Source organism: Abramis brama (genome assembly GCF_963993115.1).
Source record: "Abramis brama genome assembly, chromosome: 2".
Taxonomy (NCBI): domain Eukaryota; kingdom Metazoa; phylum Chordata; class Actinopteri; order Cypriniformes; family Leuciscidae; genus Abramis; species Abramis brama.
The window spans coordinates 59,103,634-59,122,159 of NC_139964.1; the positions used below are offsets into that span (position 1 = coordinate 59,103,634).

An 18,526-nucleotide genomic window follows, 5' to 3' on the forward strand; every position below is an offset into this window, starting at 1 on the left:
AAGATAAAGTGAACATGTCAGTGCAGCCAGCAGTGGAAAAGAGGTTGAGACGGAGGAGGTATTTATTGTTTCTGCCGTTGAATCCGATCCAGGCGCCAGTCTGAATATGTATATCCTGATCTGCATAAACGTACAGTGAGACTGAATAAGTGCTTATTTGTTCGGGAAGAACGAAAAGGAGGAGAGGAAAGAGAGAAGAATGGATGGAATGATTTGGAAAACCTGTGACATTGTTATGCCGTTCTTTTTTTTTTCTTCATTGTTGTTGTTGGTTGTTTGATATTCTTCAGTAAGTGAAAAGCTGTTATCAGCATTACGGTTAACGGGTCCTTTGTCTCCTTTCATTTGGAGTGAGTTAGAAAGAGAGAGAGAAAAACAAAAACAAATGTCAGGTGTGGGAAAAAGTAACATGAGTCTTGCTCTTTCTGTCATGAATAAAGGGGAAAATAAAAGGGTCGAGGATGAAAGGGTTTTCTTTTTTTTATGTATACATATATATATATATATATATATATATATATATATATATATATATATATATATATATATATAAAAAACCTTTTTACTATTATAATGAGCTAAGTGTGGCACCAAAGACCGCAGGGAAAAGTCTGAGCACACTTCTTGCTTTTTACATGTGACAGTATACATCCATACTTTCACTCTTTTATCATGACCAAAAAATACACTTCCTGAATATCCACTGTTATGCCAGCAAACTCTAGAACACACTCAGATTGGTATTAAATGGTAAAAAATATAAATCCAAGCCCTCAGTTATGAGGTACGCCACACATGATGTCTTCCACAAATACCCATAATATCTAATCATCCACATAACTATGCTCTAGCAACCACTTAGAACACTAGAAACTCATAACAACATTCCAAAAGGGTGAAGAGTGTGTGTGTGTGTGTGTGTCCTTCACAGAGTCCCCGTACTTCACGTCAAAACCAAAGAGGTCGGTGTTAACGGAAGTTGAGAAAACCGTGGAGCTTCAGTGTCAGGCCAAAGGTAAGCCCCGCCCACTGTCCCGCCCCTTCTAGAAACAGACAGCTGTGTCGCACCTATCAAATTACTGCAGCACCTCAACACCTACTTACAGTCATATAATACATGTCCTAAATACTCTGCTGTTGTATAACCAATCCCCTGCAGGATACCATAATCTTTATATTGTCAGGAGTATAAAGACTGCCAGCACTAGAATAAAAAAGCCACTTAACTTCCAGTGCACTACCTTTCAATCTCAAATGTTTGAATGTGTCTTTTAAAAACATAATGTTCCCATTTCTGCACACTGTTATAGCACGTTCATTTGATTGTGGCCTGTGTGCTTTCAGCTGACAATTTGCTGGAAGAACGTCATTTAGTTTATGTGCTGAGTCAACCAGAGACGTGCTTTTATCATAATCGTTTGTCGTCTCTGAAATTTGACCTTTTCGCCAAGCGCGCCGCATCGACCCCTGCTCGTTTCCGCAATGTGTCCTTATTTGAATTCATCTTTATTTAATCGACTAAATGATAATAAGCGGTCAAGTACATTAGAAAAAGCGAGCGAGACGCTAATGGTATTAGCTGTTAATTGGCGTCAGTGTTCATTCTACGTTAGGATCTAGTTAAAAGACATTAGGTATATCATTGGCTCACAGGGCAACGGAGGAGTGGAATCCAACTAGAAAATCATTTTAACAAGCTGTGTAAATCTGACCTACATTTCAGCAACAAAGTGCCAAGTGTCTAAAAGTTAAACTTTTCATGACTTCTAACAAGGAAAATTCATAAAGAGAGACCTCAAACGGTTCTTTCTTCTCAACTTTTTTTTTTTGTAATATTTTTCTCCTTTATTTAACGGAAATCTGGACAGTTTCTCCTTCATGAAACTTTTTTAAACTACTGAGACTTTTCCTCTTTTTTTTTTTTTTTTTTTTGTGGCAAAGATTGTACCTCTGCAATTTACACTTGCTGAGAATCTCGGCTCGTTCTTTTTGCACTTCCGTAAGGGTGTGAAGCGAGTTTGTGCGCACTTTGTCATAAACTGTCAGAAATTTAATTACAGCAAGCTTGTTTTTGACAGTCTTATTTTAACATCCTTGTCTTGCATCCCATGGGTGTGACACGACTATCGACGCCGAGACTCCTCCATAGGAGGCGGGGTGGAGCGGATTCACGCTATATGACCTTTTAAAGTGTTGAGCTGCAGGATTTATCCATGATATATTCTTTAATTTGCATATCATGATGAGCATATCATGAGTTCCTTCAGATTAACTTAATTTACAATTATTGCTAATACATATAATTGCCGTTTTATTCATTTCCGCGCTCGCTTCTTGATTTCTCAGTCCCTCTCTCTTGATCTCCCCCACTCCCCTCTCCAAATCTTCTCCCTTTTTTGTCGGTGAAGCATGTCAAAATTTTATTGGAAGTTTAATCAATCAAAGCCAATTTATTAGATTAAATTTTCATTAATTAAACCAAAGTGTGCCCTGATGACGGTCTATTGATGAAAATGTTAACTTTGTGATAAATCAAACAGTGTGTGTGTGTGTGTGTGTGTGTGTGTGTGTGCACTTTGGTAATAATTTTCTCATCTACCAAATGTCAAATGGCATTTGTGTAAATCTAGCCCACAAATTTGGCGTATATAAGGTTAGAATACTTAAGATTTGTTTTTAACTGTTTTTGAAAGAAGTCTCTTATGCTCACCAAGGCTGCATTCATTTGATCAAAAATACAGTAAAAACAGTAATATTGTGAAATGATATTACAATAAAAAAACGTTTTTCTTTGTTAATATATTTTAAAATGTAATTTATTCCTTTGATGACAAAGCTGAATTTTCATCATCATTACTCCAGCCTTCAGTGTCACATGATCCTTCAGAAATCATTCTATCATAGGAATAAAATACAAAAAAAAAAAAAAAATAGAAAACAGTTGTTTTAAATTGTAATAATATTTTACAATATTACTGTTTTACCCATGGCATTATAGACTTCTTTCAAAAACATTAAAAAAATCATATTTATTCAAAACCTTTGACCAGTAGTGTGTTGTAATTTATATTATGATATCTGCTGAAATACCTTGTGATGCTTTATGTATTATTCAGGAATTCCCACACCGAAGTTGGAGTGGTTCAAAAATGCCGTCCCGCTCTCCACACTGAACAACCCTCGATACAAACTTACGTCTTCTTCCATGGTTCTACAAGTACGGAGAATTCAGCCGGACGATGCCGGAATATTCCAGTGCTTCGCTGAAAACATGGCCGGAGAAATCCAGGCACATACCAACTTGATCGTCACAAGTAAGATGAATAGTTATAGGAATATTTCACCCAAAAATGCAGTTCCGCCATCATTTACTCACCCGCATGTTGTTCCAAAATCACATAACTGATTGCCATTTTATTATCTTTTTTTTTTTTTTCAAGAGAAAAAAAAAGTCATGTGTTTGGCACGACATGAGGGTGAGTAATTGATGACAGGAGTTTTATTTTTTGGGTGAATCATTGCTTCAAGCTAATGGGAAGATGAAGCATAAATACAGCCATGGATGTTTTAAAAGTCAGTGATCTCGCTCTCTTTTCCTCTTGGTTGTGAATTGATCAGGGAGTTCAGAGACCTCTCATTGATCTGTGTAATTAATCAGTGTCTACTGAGAGATCAACCTTTAACACACAGACACACACACACACACAGCACTTAATCAACACCTCCAGCTCTCTCTCGCTTAGTCATCCTCATCTCTTTTGCTCTCAAGCTTCATTTCAGTTCACACCATTTTTTATTGAAGTTTAAGAGTTTTAAAGTTAGGTACATTCATCATGTAAGTAATTAACAAGTGAATAATAATGGATGTTATAACAGTGGTGTGATATTTAGAGCGGCAGTTTGTTCACTCCAAATACTGCATGTATGTATGAGCAGTGACCCCATATACTTAAACACTTACATCTCATATGAAATGTGTGAATTTCATTTCATTATATAACAATATGAAACCAACCATCTGCAAACAAATAATGCTTAAGCTACACTACCATTCAAATGTTTGAGGTCATTAATATGTTTTTGAAAGTCTTGTAAGCTACTGTATTGATACAGTAAAACAGTAGTATTGTGAAATATTATTACAATTTAAAATAACGTTTTTATATATGAATATATTTTAAAATGTAATTTATTCCTGTGATGACAAAGCTTAATCTTCAAAAATCATTCTAATAAGCTGATTTTGTGCTCAAGAAACTTTTCTTTTGTGCTGCTTCATATTTTTGTGGAAACCGTTGTGTGTTTGTTCTTCATCGTCATGATTCTGTCAAGTACCACACCAGCTGTGACAGATAACATTTTTTTCAGGATTCTTTTATTAAAAGAAAGTTCAAAAGAGCAGCATTTTTTTTGAATTATTATTATTATTATTATTTTTATTTTTTTTGCAGTGTAAAACTCTTTACTGACTTCTATCAGTTAGAATGCATCCTTGGTGAATCAAAGTAGTAATTTTGTTTAAAAAATACAAATAAAATTCTCACTGACCCCAAACTTTTGAATGGTAATGTAACTTATTTGTGTTTCTTAAAATTCAGTTACTCCTGAAGTAAGAGATTTGAAACATTGTCACACAAATAATGTTTTTAAGTGTTAACAAAGTGTTTCCTGGCATCTCAAGATACTGTATGTTAGAGTAGTTGACATCTAAGACTATTTTAAATTGTGTTTTGCTTTTTTCCCCCAATAATTATTAAAAATAGTTGTATTTTGGCTCATATTAATGAAATTCATTTGTCATGCCAAAGGACAATTTTGATTAAAGTAAAGTCCCCCTGTAGTATTAAAACTCATCTTTGATCACCAAAATTACATATTTAAATGTTTTTTCCTTGATCCGACATGCCTTGAAATAGCTTGAATGTAACTCTACACCCTTGCCTAATTTAGTATACGTGGTTCTAATATGGAAATTAGCCTAAATTATTTTTAAGTGCCTAATATACTTTTTGGGGTCACTCAATATTTTCTTAGATTTTTCTGACTCACTTGTTTTCACGGTAGGCGTGTCACCATCTTTCACCACGCCCCCTTCTGACATCACTGTGACTGACGGAGCGTCAGCTGTCTTCACCTGTGAGATATCTGGCGCCCCCAAACCTGCCATTGTTTGGAGGAAAGGTATGTAAATTACATTCACACCTGTTTGCACATCATTTACACGATTAACATGTCAGCAGTTTCGTGACTAACCCCTGTGATTCTCGCAGGTTCTCAGGTGTTAGCGAGCGGATCGGTGCAGATACCTCGTTTCACTCTGCTGGAGTCTGGAGGCTTACAGATACTACCCATAATGCCGAGCGACGCAGGGAACTACACGTGCTTGGCGTCTAACTCTGAGGGACTGGTCAACGCCACCGTGGCCCTGACAGTCTTGAGTACGAAACTGTAATATTGTGAATAATATGCTGTTTTTAATGACTTGAAAGTACAAACAAATTTAGCATATTTGAAATTCAGCACCGACAGGATTGCAGACAATTTACAAACATGCCTTTTATCAGCAGTCATTGTTTAGCTTAATAGCGGCATTCATTAGCTTGGCTGATTGTAAAGGCATGGCAGAGCACACTATTTGTGAAATGTTAAGTCTTTTGCAGTAATTTCACACCGGTATAGTGTCATCCTTAAATCCCAAGACCTCGGTTTATCTTGCTGTGCATGCTTAATGATGCTGATGTAGGTTTACGCTTGAGCGTGGGTGCGTGGAAGTGTCTTAGAGCATTTTTGACATCCAGCCTAAATAATGCTGTTTGTGGATTGGCCACTTAAAAGGAAAGCAAGAAGTCTCTCTGATTAAAACTACTGCGTGTAATTTATGCACCGTTGGCGGCGTCAAACGGAATGTCAGGAAAACTATCCTTGTCTACATTGTTCAGACAAAAAAGATAGTCCCACCCCAAACTCACACCATTACTTGAGCTGGAAGTTGACATGTCGGGCCGCACAGCGACGGTATTTGCAACATACAAATGGCTGACTTATAGTTGTCAGTGAGCATTAAACTGGAAAATAGCGGTTTAATGTCAAAAACGTTACATGCATTAGCTTTAATCAAGTGAATTGGACCCAGTGGGTTATGTGTGTGAGAGAATTTGTTCATTTGCTTAGCCGTACTATATGGTCATTGAGACGCAGTGTGAATATTCGAACGTTCATGCTTTGTAAATTTCATTCTGTTTTGCTAATGAAGCTGTCAGTGGGAATTACTTAATAGGGTTAAAAGAACTGTGAATAATGATGTTGGTAATGATTAAACTGTGGCGTGATTTTTGTCCTAAACTGCATTTTATTAATCAGGTCGAACCTTTATTTCAACACCCCCTGAGGATCAGCGTGTCATTAAGGGAACCACCGCTGTGCTGAACTGCGCGGCAACCCACGACCCCAGAGTCACCGTCAGGTCAGAGCTTGAGCCGAGATGCATGTTGAGGAACATGTTTTTGACATTTTTATTTCAAAAACGTAAGAAAGTTTTCTAATTAGCAAAGTCAAGCATTACTCTTGATGTTAATCATTAGGTCACTGTTAATGATTAGGTCATTAGGTCACTGTGATTGTGTCACTGTGTACACTGCCAAGTAAGACATACTTTGTTGATCCTGGAACAACATTCCTGTCTGAAAATTTTGTACTAATCCTGTCCCTACCCCTACCCATAACTTATCCATAAATGCAGAGGGAAATAACAGGTGAATAACACTGATGTACAGTAGAAGCACCTAACCCCGGTTGTAAGCCTAAACTTGACATACACTGTAAACGTGTCCCTCAAATCTGATTGGTTGATTGGAATGTTGTTCCAAAATGAAAAAAGACCTTGATCCAGGAATATGTTGTACTTGGGGAAATCACGTTCACTGTTGCTCAAGACCTCTAACATAACTCATCCCGCTCCACTGGTGCTGCAGACATAAATGAAACCTTAAATCATGCCACTTGAGTACTTTTCTAAGCTATCTGAAGGTGTACTTGAGGTGGTTAAACTATGATGGAAATGCTAAATAAATGTCTACAGTAGATGCACATCAAAAATAAGTTTCATGACTGAATAATTTGCTCAGATGATTGGCTCTCATAACTGTCTCTTATTTCTACTGAGTGCCAATTTAGTTTATAGGAAAACAATTTGTTTTTGCAATATTTATGGTTTGCAATCAGCTTTTTTTTTCATAACTTAAATTTGAAAAATTATGGGGGGGGTTACCATATTATATAGTCTTTATCCACCTTGTTTTGGTCATTATCAAGCACATAAGGAAGAGAAGCCGATATGGAATTTGATGTTGTTCTATTTCAGGAGGCTAAGTGTGTTTTCTGCAGGTCTTTGGAGTGTGATATTTTTGGTGGATTATGAGTCATCATAAAGAGTCTTATTTTCCTCAGATATGCATGGAATAAAGGAACCAAGCCTCTGAGCGTGTCGACTGGTGGGCGAGTGTCAATGAAGGAAGGTTCACTCCACATCAGCCAGACGTGGTCCGGAGACATCGGAGATTACACCTGCAGGGTCATCTCACCAGCTGGAAATGACTCCAAAACCACCCGACTGGAAGTCATGTGAGCAAAAATAGACACAAACACACAAATCCTTGCTAACATCCACGTTCGATACGAAGCGCTTTGAAGGGACTACACTTGTGCAGTACATGTGCTCTCAGTATGTATTGGGGTGCTATTGTAGGAGGAAGATGCTTGGATCCCAGCTGCAGTTCTGAAGCCAAGAGAACCATCCAAAAATGGGCTATAATGATAGGACAGAGGAGGGAGCAGATGTGTTTGTGTGTTTGTGTGTGTGTGTGTGTGTTTGTGTGTGTGTGTGTGTGTGTGTGTGTGTGTGTGTGTGTCGGGACGCGGGAGGAAGATAAAGGGAGAGTAGAATAAGATAGGCCTGATGCCCAAGGCCAAGATCATCTCCTTTGACGACTAGCCAATGTTGCTAAACTTCTGTGGCATCAGGAACTAATTAAACACACACACATACACGCGCTCAGATATTAATTACTGCTTCTAGATGGCTGAATGTTGTGCGCCCACAGATTGTCTTATGGATGGATGCAAAGGAAATCTCATCGATCTTTGAAGTAGATGAAATACACTGAGTAACACGAATGACAGTGCGCAGCTTGTTTAATTGGATGCGTTTGAAATGTTGTTCACAATCAGAAAAATACAAAAGGCCTAAAAGCTTGTCTTTTGTGTCAAAAGCCTTCATAAGTCTTTCTTAACCAAGTAACATGATTGCATATACAGTACCGTTCAAAGGCTTGGGGTCAGGAAGGACCTGAGATCACAGCAATAGCAAACGATCCAATCAATTCCAGATGGACACAATCATTATATCATTATATTGATTGAGAAGATGTTTCACTCGGATATACGTCACAATAAGGAAGAACAGACCAACGCAACTTCCGTTTCATTCCGGCATTAATACTTGTATTCAGCATGGATGCATTAAATTTATTAAAAGTGTCAGTAAAGACTTAAATTGTTACAAAAATGTGTGTTTTTAAATAAATGCTGCTTATGTGTTCACAGTTTCCAGTACAGTCGCCCAACTGTTTTCAACATTGATAAAAAAAAAAAAAAAAAGTCCTCTAAAACAGCATATTAGAATGATTTCTGAAGGATCAGGTTTCCCAAAAACTGCCATTAGTCAGCCAAGCAGTCCCATCCCAAACTCATGCCATTGGTTGAGCCAAATGCTGCTGTGTTGCTACTTTTCGGGGAAATCCACCTACAAGCTTAAACATTTGTGCATATTTGAGCTCAACTTAGAGAAAAAACGAGAAATATTACAAATCATCAATCATACAAAACATAACTGTAATAAACTATGATTTGCAAATGCGCTTAAAGGAAGGCAATGTAATGCAATTCTTTTAGTACTACTTAACGGAACTCATAATAAAGCAATATTTAATTTAAGACACGCTAGTCTGTGAGAGAAACTGGGTTTCGGCAGACTTTAGAAAAAGACTCAACAGCTGACATTTAGATTATGAGATACAAATTGAAAACACATGCGATTTGAATAATAACAATAATACCTTTGACAGTCACATTAAGATAACAGAGCACCACAATATACTCCTACCTTTAATAATACAGCCGGCAAACTCTGTTGAAAGAAAACTCATCAGACGGTTGAAGGAGAGGCAATGCTTCACATGCTAATGTGATTTCACAGGCGTTCAAGTTAATCTCAGGCAGTGGACAGGTCCTCTTATTACCACATGTTAGACGATGGCTGAGCAGTGCCTCGTTTTAAACAATATTAGATGTTATTGCATATTTAGGCTGCTGTGACAGATGGGGAAAAAAAAAACCTGTCACACACATATTACAAGCATCTGCAAAGGACATAATTGTATTATGTGATATTGTAATGTAGTTTTTATAAATGTAATTTTGTTGAAGGAACAGTGGAACTTTTGATCTTGCAACATAGTGGAAAGTAATGTTAAAGACTTAGTTCAGACAAAAATGAAACTTCTGTCATAATTTACTCATCCTCATGTTGTTCAAAATCCTCATGACTTACTTTGTGTAGAAAAACAAAAGGTGTTGAGCTACTCTTTTACAGTACATGCTCCAAAAATCTCCAAAGACCCCCATAAAAGCACAATAAAAGTAGTCTGTTTTGCACATATTCAAATTTTATGTCACAATCCCTAAAATCAGCGGCTCTGACATTATTCCAAATATCTTCTTTTGTGTCCAACACTATATAGAAAATTCTACAGGGTTGGAATGACAATAAGGGGGAGAAACAGAAATTTGAATTTTGTATCACTGTTCCTTTAATATTATAGTATTCATGAATGAATGTTGTAAAAACATTTAAGCCAACAGTTTTTGTTATTTTTGAAAAGGAAATTAAAAAATTCTATTTGGTAACTCTCAAAAAAATATATATATTTTTTTGTTTGTAAGCTGCCTAGGATCTTTTTGATATCCCACAAACCCCTTGCAGCCATGATGAACACTTTTTGCTTGCATTATTTTAGTGATAATGCTTCTATCTACCCACCATTTGTCCTCCACGGAACCTCAGGAGCACCGGTTTGAAAGTACAAACTGCAACAAAGACACAAATCTACAAAGTGACATATTGATGTATTTGAATATATAAGCCTAAAGGCTGTTTATGCTATTTATCTCTACTATTGCTCATAGTTAGGGTGAGGGATTTGAACTCATAACCCTAATAAACGTAACTCTTTCTACACTGTTTATGCAACAGACACGAATGATACCTCAAACCTGTTTTGACTTCATTTGAAAACTAAAAAAATCTATATTTCAAGAAGTCTGAAGTCATTCAAACGTTTTGCGTGAGAAAGAGTGAAATTTAAATCAGAATTTAAGAAATAATCCTTAATATGTATTTGGAGAAATTGGACAAAGGATATTGTGCATTGATTTGAATTGGAATCTTAATTTGAATCTGATTTTGAATGACTGTGTTTTTGATAAAAGAAATGCAGCATTGATGAGCATAAGAGACTTTAAAATCTTACTGACCCTAAACTTTTGAATGGCACTGTTCATATTTACATGTTTATGTTTTAACATGTTACCAGTTAAAGGGTTAGTTTACCCAAAAATTATTCTCATGTCGTTCCAAACCTGTAAAACATTCATTCATCTTCGGAACACAAATGAAAATCTATTTGATGAAATCTGAGAGTGTTCTGTCCCTCCATTGACAGCTACGTAACTACCACTTTCAAGCCCCAAAAAGGTAGTAAAGTCATCATTAAAGCAGATGTTGTGTGAACACGCATTGGAAATTAATATTTTGTAAATAAAAGGATAAATTATGTTTTTTTTCCCACAAACAAAGCACTTGTGTCGCTTCATAAAATTTAGGTTAAACCACTGGAGTCACATGGATTACTTTAATGATGTCTTTACTACCTTTCTGGGTCTTGAAAGTGGTAGTTGCATAGGCTGTCAATGGAGGGACAGAAACCGCTCAGATTTCATTAAAAAGAACTTCATTTGTGTTCGGAACATGAACGAAAGTCTTACGGATTTGGAATGGCATGAGGGTGAGTAATTAAAGTCGCAGTGAACCGGAAATTGCAACCAACTTTACTTCAGTGTTGTTACATATTTCCAAGTGATACGGAATATTGAATTGAGTGCAGGGTTTTACTTTAGCGCACCTCCTCTCCATCCCTCGCTCATTGCAGACTGACGGTTGGAGGGGAGTGGTTGAGGATATTCTACCCAGAGCCGTCAAACTGACGTCATCAGAGAAGGAACGCCATTCCAGAGCGGAAGCAATTGTTCACCACAAGACTAGTAATGTGCGCTAACATAGTAAATAGGTTCAATTTTGATTTCACGACGACTTTAATGACAGAATTTTCATTTTTGGTTGAACTAACCTTTTAACCTGTAGAATTCACAGGGGCTGAGACAAAAGTTTTGTATGATTTGTATTTGAATTGTGTTTGAATTTTGTTTTAATGTACTGCTGTGCAAAATGCATATATGCATATATTGATTGTTTATTTGGTTATCTTTGTCTTTTAGAGAACTTCCCCATTCTCCACGTAACCTGCAGGTGTCTCTGAATGAGACTGACAGCAGGACAGTTCTTCTGTCATGGGTTCGGCCCTTTGATGGGAACAGCCCTCTACTGCATTACATCATTGAGCTCTCAGAGAACAGTAAGTTTGTGTGTGTGTGTGTGTGTGTGTGTTATTTATATGAGCTTTGGCATATGGTTTATTAAGCCTGATGCACCTTAGCTGCAGCTTTCAATTAAGTTGGTTTGCAGCCAGTGGATTCCACAGAAGAAATTCTTTGTCATTTACCTCTCGCTGTCTCTCTCCCTGAGCACTAAAAAACAGACAGACAGGCTAAAGTGAGTGAGAAGAGAAGAGAAATGGAAGCTGATTGTAATGGAGGGTAGTGGGACGAGGTTTGTTTTCACGGTATTATGCCAAGACTCTGTTATTGGTGGAAGATGAATGCTGGAAGAGATAGTGACAGGAAACACACAGAGAGAGAGAGAGAGATTGATTTGTGTATCGTCAAAGGAAAAACAATGAAAAATGTGAGTGGGGCAGAGGTGCTGGATGCCTATTAAACACCAAGACCTTTCTCTCCACATACACACATACACACATACACACATGCGCGTGCATGTGTGGGTGTGTATGTATGCATCCCTGTGGCTTAATATTTACTATTCCTGATGAATTTGTGATTTATTTTTGCAGTTGCTCATACAGTAGTTTCTGTCTACTTTTCTCTTGGGTCTGCTTGAGTGGTTTCACCATCTAAATTGTTCATTGATCTGCTTCCCATCATTTTTAATGTACTGCAAACGCACACACAAACACACACACTCTCATATATTGGGTGTTGTGGGTTGTAACGCCTCCAGAATAAACAACAGCGCTGTCAAATTCATAATTTACCCAAGTGCTGTAAAGAAAGAGATAATTCAAACAACTGATAATAAATCAAGTAAAATACGTAAGATAAAAACAATACTCCCCTTTGAGACTTCATTTTTTGTCTTTAGAAGTGAGAAATAATCTCATTACATTTATAAGTACTGTTTTACATTATAGTGAGCCAGTTAAAAGTGATTTCAGTAGAGTTTGTGGAAGTGGCTGAAAGATATATCGTCAAGGACAAATAGTCGGCTGATATTTGGCTATTTTGAAATTATTAATAGCATAACTGCTTCTAGTTTTTGCCTAGTTTCACTTTTGAAATCTACAGCCTACAAATAGGGTAAATTTTTTGTTTTCAATGTATTTTTTGGTGAATTTTGATTAAATGTTTTGTAAAATAAGGATTTGTTTAATTTGATCAAATTTGTACACATCTTATTTTCTTATTTGCTTTCATTAAATTATATAGTGTTTATACTACTAAAATTCATACTGAATTAAATTCATAGACTGTTTGTATTTATAATAAATTAAAGAAAAAAAATGTTGATGTTAATAGTTATTTTAAATTGTAATAATATATGACAATATTACTGTTTTTACTGTATTTTTTATCAAATATATGCAGCCTTAGTGGCAAAGAGACCACAACCCCTCAGGATCCTGTTCTGGAAAATGTCAGATTTTGGATTTTGCATTCCGGCATTTGTTTTAAATGATCCGGCAATAACAAGTGCATTGAGACAGAGTGAGTGCGGGTTTATGCAGATTTATTTAAAGGTTGTGTTTTGCTATTGGCCCTCAGGCTCAACCTATATATACGTTTCATCTTTCTTAAGTTCGAAATCACTCTCATTGGTCGGTGCGAGAGTGTAGAGAGGGTATTTACCTGACGAATTATTCTAATAAAATTAAGTTAATTTCATCAAAATGTGAAAAAAGACAGTCAAGGATATATATTTTTTTTCATTTTCCATGGAAGAAGCAATGAAATTAAAGGTGAGAGAGAATATCACTGATGAACCGAATAATATTTGTAGCTATATACAGAAGTTAGGGCCATACAGAAACTTATGAATGATGCTTTGTATGTTCCGGGAAAACTTAATGTTGTCTGTTTGTTGTTCTTGACAGATTCTCCATGGAAAGTCTACATGGCTGATGTTAGCCCTACACTAACCAGTTTGCTAGTAATTGGTCTAACGCCAGCAAGAACGTACCAGTTCAGAGTTTGTGCTGTCAATCAGGTGGGACGTGGGCAGTACAGCGCTGAGACAAACAGGTAAGCAGTCACAAGCTAACATCTTAGTCTACATGCTTAGCATATCGCTAACTGGTTAAGTAAAGCTGGTTAAGTAAAGTAAAGCTCTATTATAGCTAAAACAAGATCAATGTTTTTGATCAGGTGTTGAGGAAGGGGAACGGATCTTGCATGGCAATGGCATTGAACTGCAGGAGCTAACAGGGCCATGCTAATGAGCTAAACCCTGATTCCTTGATTGTAGCATCCCAATTTACAGGCAAACCCAAAATCCTTTCAATCCTGATTGTTGTAACCAACATAGCCATTCAAGCAGATTGGAACTGGTAATTTTCACCAACTATTGCCATTTTTGTGTGTCCGACACACGCACACACGTCCTCAGTCAGTTAGAGAGAATGTTATTAAATGTGAGGACAAGATTTGAACCCTGTCAAAAGAAAGGCGGACTGTAATTGAATTACATGAGAGCTTTCATCACCACCGGCTCTGATTGTGAGCCATTATGACACATGGGCAGAAAAAAAAAAAAGGAAAAAAAAAAACGCTTCCCTATCCAGGAACACTATGAAGGTGTGAGAAATAGCATTTCTCAAAGCCAATTCCACACGGTGAAGGAATGTCAAATACAAGTTTGGCTGAAGGGAAGGACACTTCAGCACACACAGAGGCTACTGCGTTTTATGCTCTCTGTTTTGTTTTGTGAATTTTTATTCATGCATAAATTGGCACACATCACAAATGACTGCATTCCAAATCGAATCAAATCGCTCAAAGAACTTAAAAGTCCTGAAAAGTTCAAATGGCTATTTTTCAAGCACTAATGCACATGCCAAGCACTCTTTGCTAAACGGCAGGAAGAAGGACCTGCTCAATCATCAAGGACATGTTGAAAAAGCTTGTCATGCTGTTTTCTAGTTCTTATAGCTTTCATTTGAAGCCAGTCTCCATTTAACCGACATTGCCAGCTTATTCAATGGTAACAGTTGAGCCAAAGACTCCCTCTGCGCTCATATGTGAAATGCTCAACTGCTCAGGTTTGATTGGTCCTGAAGTGGAATGTTTTTTATTCACTAATGTTCAGTGATGTCTTAAATTCTACTGAAACAGTTCTGATACAGAATAAATGCTTTGCAGTTCTCACCTACAGAAATGATCAAAAGTGTATTCTATTTAAATACTTTAAATTTATATTACATTTTTATAATCAATTTACATAATCAAATATTTAATTGCGATTAATTAGAAGTCGGTATGTAGTTTTTTTATATATATATATATATACTACTGTTCAAAAGTTCAAAAGTTTTTCTAAAATAAATACTTCTATTCAGCAAGGATGCTTTAAATGAATCAGAAGTGACAGTAAAGACATTCCATAATGTTACAAAAGATTTAGTTTTCAAATAAAAGTTCTTTTGAACTTTTGAACTGAGGACATATTAAATTCACCGAAAGCGACAGCAGAATTGTACATTGTATTTCAATGTATTTCAAATTAATGCTGTTCTATTGAAATTTATATTTATCAAAAATCCTGAAAACATGCATCATGGTCTCCACAAGAATATTAAGCAGCACAACTTATTTCAACATTGATAATAATATGCAGCAAATCAGCATATTAGAAACATTTCTGAAGGATCATGTGACTGAGGACTGTAGTGTGTATATATTTTTAGCAATTGACAGACCTAATTACTGTACTTGAGACTTGTCAGATCTGATGACTGTATTCAATATTTCAAGTCCCCCCCCCCCCCCCCGCTCTTTTAAATGGATGCAATGTGCTCATATTTATCTGTAATACTATTGACAACAACTCAATATGCAATATCCCAGTAAGTCAACCATGTCTGAGCCTATTAGCAACACTGAAAACAGATTTGCAACATGCAAAATCCGTGAGTTACTGGCACAATTACAACAACTCTGTCCTTTAACAACTCAAAGACAACAATTAGGGTATCCACTAACCAATGTGAGCTGGCAGTTAACTTAAAGGGATAGTTCACCCAAAAATGACAATTCTGTCATCATTTACTCACCCTCATGTTGTTCCAAACCCGTAAGTCTTTCATTCATCTTCCAAACACAAATGAAGATCTTTTTAATGAAACCTGAGCGATTTCTGTCCCTCCATTGGCAGCTACGCAACTACCACTTTAACGCTTCAAAAAGTTCATAAAAAAAGTTTAATCCATATGAATTGAGCGGTTTAGTCCAAATTTGAAGCTCAACCGAACCTGCTTGATGCTCGACCTCTTGCTGAAGCTCAAACGTGCTGCGTAACACACGAGAATGAACCTCATTGGTTCTCACACGTCAAGCGAACATGTTTGAGCTTCCGTTTACCACAACTGATGTGTAAGTTGATGAATGTTTACATGTGATTATTTACATTTACAAGTGAAAAGCCTAAATCAAATCTGTTTATCATATAAAGCGATCGTGTCTCTTCAGAAAATTCAATTTTCATTTTTGGGTGAACTAACCCTTTAACATTTAACTGACCTCATGGATCCATAGTTATAAAAAAAAAAAAAACTATAAAAAAACAGGAATTGTACATTTTACGGTAATTTATCAAAACTTGATAGTGTAATATTCACTCTGTTACCACAATGACAGATTCTTAGCCCTGATGTGTAAAACAGTGATTTTGACTCATGTCTGGTATAAAAACAAAGACGTTTCATTGTTATTGTAGTTTGAACTTAAAGATAAATAGCTGGTTTTAAAAGTCAGTTTTTCAATTTACAAATACAATTTCCTGTACTGCATGTTTTACATACATATTCCAAATCAGTGTTTAAATGTAATTAAAATAACCACATATCTTTCAAACTGAATCTTTCATTTAAAATGCTCAGTTAAAACAAGAGGAAACGACGGAAAAGGGCAAGAGTGAGAAGATGAAGACGAACAGAAACACAAAAAATCAAATATTGATGGAGAGGGCACTTATTAAAATTTGAGCACCTATCTGCTTTGGCCTCGTTTCCAATTAATGTCAGGATCATCATCAGTTATATGAAAAATTTAAATCTCTATTTCTTTTATTCTTATTATTCATTTTTTTGGCAAAGTACCATCAAAGGAATAGTATAATAACCCAGAATATGTACAAAAAAGTTTTTTTTATTCCATTCAGGAGTGTTTCATATCTAGAAGTACATTCAGATTTGGCACACCGTAAACAAAGTCAATGTCCAGCTAACTTTTTTATTTAGTAATAATTTTTGAATTTAACAAGAGCAAACTCAGCACTTATCCTTTGCATGTAATTAATAAACAACAATTAATGCCATTATGACTAAAACAATATCATAGAAATCCCCTCAATACCCAACCTCACATCTCCAGTACGGCAAAAGAAACAACGTGATAGACTAAAATAACCGCTTCTAAGCCTTTTAAATTGGTTTAGGATGATTATTGTTTATTTGACAAAACATCAATCAGACTTAGCAACTTTCCTACGAGATTGCTTGCTTGAGGCACTTTAGGCCTTGCTCACTTAATCAAGCTAATAACCTTTAAACCTCAGATTAGAGCGAGGGATTGTTTATCGCCTGCTCTGGGGATCTACAGTCTCTAGAATCCTGCAGACAGACTTTGAGAGCTAAAGCCCACGGTATTGATCAAATTGAGAAATTAAAGGGTTCACTGATTTACACTAATGGGGTCAAGCTAAAAACAGATCTTTCTGTTTCTGTAGCATCTAACTGCTGATATATATCATTTTGATATGAAATATCATGTTGCCACATGTTTACATTTTAGTGCTTAATTTGCTTCCATTTGGTTCAGGAAAAATGATTCACATCACAGGAAACAAGAGGTGTTGATGGTAAGATTTACGGATTTGTCAGAGCCATGGTTTCTCATGGTTCACATTTCCACCTGTTTAATTCTTTGTACCCAGATTAGGGGTTGAAACATTGCCTTTTCATGCTTTTTTAAGCACATTTCTTTTTACAGAATGCAGAATGCATGTGCGTTTTTAAGCCAATCATTTTGATTAAACAGCAAATGTACACTACTGTTCAAAAGTTTGGTACAGAACCGAGGGAAGTTCAGGTTATTCCAGCGAATCCTGTTTACCCCAGCAGGGTCAGTTCTCAGTTACTCCTGCACTATTTAAGATCTTTTGGATAAACCAGAAAGATCAATTTCAATCTCTCCAAGACTACTGGATAAGCTCTGAAGGAAACTTTTAGGAACTATTGATGCCTCTGAGAAAACTCCCAGATAAGGATCTAAATATTTCTCTTTTATAATGCAATTCTAATGATGTTATCTCTCAGGCTGATGCTGCGTGAGGAACCGCCCAGTGCGCCTCCAAAAAACATTGTGGCGAGCGGCCGTACCAACCAGAGCATCATGGTCCAGTGGCAGCCGCCCCCAGAACCACAGCTCAACGGAGTCCTGAGAGGATATCTGCTCAGGTATGGTTTCATGTATGGCTTCAAAAATTTTATATTTCAGTATACTTTCAAGGGATAGTCCTCCAAAAAAAATCTGTCATCATTTACTCACCCTCATATCGTTCCAAACTTGTATGATTTTCTTTCTTCTGGAGAACGTAAAAGAAGATACTTGGTTGGTAACCAAAAAGTTTCGGTTCCCATTAACTTCCATTGTATGGACAAAAAAAATACAATGCAAGGAAATCAGAACTGGAACTTTTTTGTTACCATAATTCTTAAAAATATCTTCTTTTGTGTTCAGAAGAAGAAAGAAATGCTTACAGGTTTGGAACGACATGAGGGTGAGT

At 36.4% G+C, this 18,526-nt stretch overlaps 1 protein-coding gene across 1 annotated transcript in view; it reads left to right on the forward strand.

The window, feature by feature from the left end:
* The window catches only part of sdk1b (sidekick cell adhesion molecule 1b), a gene marked incomplete at its 5' end in the record, with an annotated part of 224,774 nt that overhangs the window by 144,850 nt on the left and 61,398 nt on the right, over positions 1-18,526 (forward strand). Inside the window, 9 exons of the mRNA XM_084091359.1 lie at positions 932-1,015; positions 3,117-3,314; positions 5,065-5,181; positions 5,271-5,438; positions 6,361-6,463; positions 7,447-7,620; positions 11,611-11,747; positions 13,620-13,767; positions 18,057-18,197. Coding sequence (XP_083947485.1) covers positions 932-1,015; positions 3,117-3,314; positions 5,065-5,181; positions 5,271-5,438; positions 6,361-6,463; positions 7,447-7,620; positions 11,611-11,747; positions 13,620-13,767; positions 18,057-18,197 — 1,270 coding nt within the window. The remainder of the gene's footprint in view (positions 1-931; positions 1,016-3,116; positions 3,315-5,064; positions 5,182-5,270; positions 5,439-6,360; positions 6,464-7,446; positions 7,621-11,610; positions 11,748-13,619; positions 13,768-18,056; positions 18,198-18,526) is intronic.